This window comes from Colobus angolensis, unplaced genomic scaffold (assembly GCF_000951035.1).
Source record: "Colobus angolensis palliatus isolate OR3802 unplaced genomic scaffold, Cang.pa_1.0 Scaffold199, whole genome shotgun sequence".
Classification (NCBI taxonomy): Eukaryota; Metazoa; Chordata; class Mammalia; order Primates; family Cercopithecidae; genus Colobus; species Colobus angolensis.
In genome coordinates, this window is record NW_012115143.1 from 1474358 (window position 1) to 1476007 (window position 1650).

Consider the following 1650-nt stretch of genomic DNA (forward strand, 5'->3'; position numbering starts at 1 on the left):
GAGCTGAGATCCGGCCACTGCACTGCAGCCCCGGCGACAGAGCGAGACTCTGTCTCAAAAAAAAAAAAAAAAAGAATTCTTGCCTATATTTCACCAACTGCTGTTAGTGTTTTCATGCTTGATGACATCCAGACACAAATGAAACAATTGTACTCTCACAGCCACCAGATGGCAAAGCTTACCAACCAAAACCTCAGTATGGGGTCATACTCGTCCTCAAAGCATTACAACATTCATGACAAAGCAAAAATAACAGCTCAACATAGTAGTTAATTTGGCAGGCAGAAGAGAAAATGACCTGAGGCTGCAGCTGAGTATGCGATTGCAGAAGGAACAAGGTCTGTAGCTATCTCGTTAATCCTTCTTTTTCTCATCAACTGGAACAACAATCCTGAGATTGTGGAGACTATTGTCTCAGCAACAGAAAAAAGTGGGGAGAGGAACTCTCACATGAACAAAAAAAAAGATATTTCAATTATCTTAGTTCTAGGTGTAAAAAAAGCTTCACTGTACTTAAAAAAGTATTAATTAAAAAGTCTATGATCCCTTCAAAACACTGTTAAAACCTTTATGGAAGAGGCTCATTTTAACTTTCTTATTTTAACTTTTTCCCTTTGTTGATAAACCATCTACCCTCATTAACAGTAGCTGCGTATTAAACTCTAAATAGCATCTAGCTTTGGTTACCTGGCAACAGACTCAGCAACAGCAGTAGATCCATTTTTTCTTTCACCAGTTGCAGGCTCTGAATAAAAAAAAAAACCAAGGAGAGAAAGGAAAGAGAAACAGAATTTAGTTAGTATCACACCTAAAACCTTCACTCTGCTCTACTAGTATTCGCAACAAATAACAAAAAGAAATAAAAATAAGTAAAACTAGTAGGTGTAACCAAACAAACATTTCTTGTAATTTTGTTTATTTATTTTTTTGAGACAGTCTCGCTCTATCGCCCAAGCTGGAGTGCAGTGGCATGATCTCAGTTCACTGCAACCTCCGCCTCCCAGGTTCAAGCAGTTCTCGTGCCTCAGCCTCCCGAGTAGCTGGGACTACAGGCATGTCACCACGTCCAGCTAATTTTTTGTATTTTTTAGCAAAGACAGGGTTTTGCCATCTTTCCCAGGCTGGTCTCGAACTCCTGAAATCAAGTGATCTGCCAGATTCCTTGTTTTTTGCTTGTTTTAAGACGGAGTCTCACTCTGTCACCCAGGCTATAGTGCAGGCCAGATTTCTTGTAATTTAATGGTACAAGTTTTTCTCACTTCCACCAATCACTTTTCTTTCAAACTTCCTATAAAAGACTAATAAGTTTGGCAAGAAATATAATATAATGAATACCTTTTCTTTTCTTTTTTTTTGGAGACAGGGTCTCACTCTCTTGCCCAAGCTAGAGTGCAGTGGTATAATCTTGACTTGCTGCAACCTGTGTCTCCTGGGTTCAAGCGATTCTCGTGCCTCACCCTCCCGAGTAGCTGGGATCATAGGCATGCACCACCACACCCAGTTAATTTTTGTATTTTTAGTAGAGATAGGGTTTCACCATGTTGACCAGGCTGGTCTCAAACTTCCAACCTCAGGTGATCCACCTGCCTCAGGCTCCCAAAGTGCTAGGATTACACATATGCACTACCACACCCAGCCCTTAGCAGTAAC

The 1650-nt window shown here is 40.5% G+C and overlaps 1 protein-coding gene across 4 annotated transcripts in view; it reads right to left on the bottom strand.

Moving 5' to 3' along the window:
• Window positions 1-1650, bottom strand: part of TP53BP1 (tumor protein p53 binding protein 1) — a 111605-nt gene that overhangs the window by 34915 nt on the left and 75040 nt on the right. For all 4 annotated transcript variants that reach the window (XM_011941144.1, XM_011941143.1, XM_011941142.1 and 1 more), the window contains exon 15: window positions 688-745. In XM_011941144.1, coding sequence (XP_011796534.1) covers window positions 688-745 — 58 coding nt within the window. The remainder of the gene's footprint in view (window positions 1-687; window positions 746-1650) is intronic.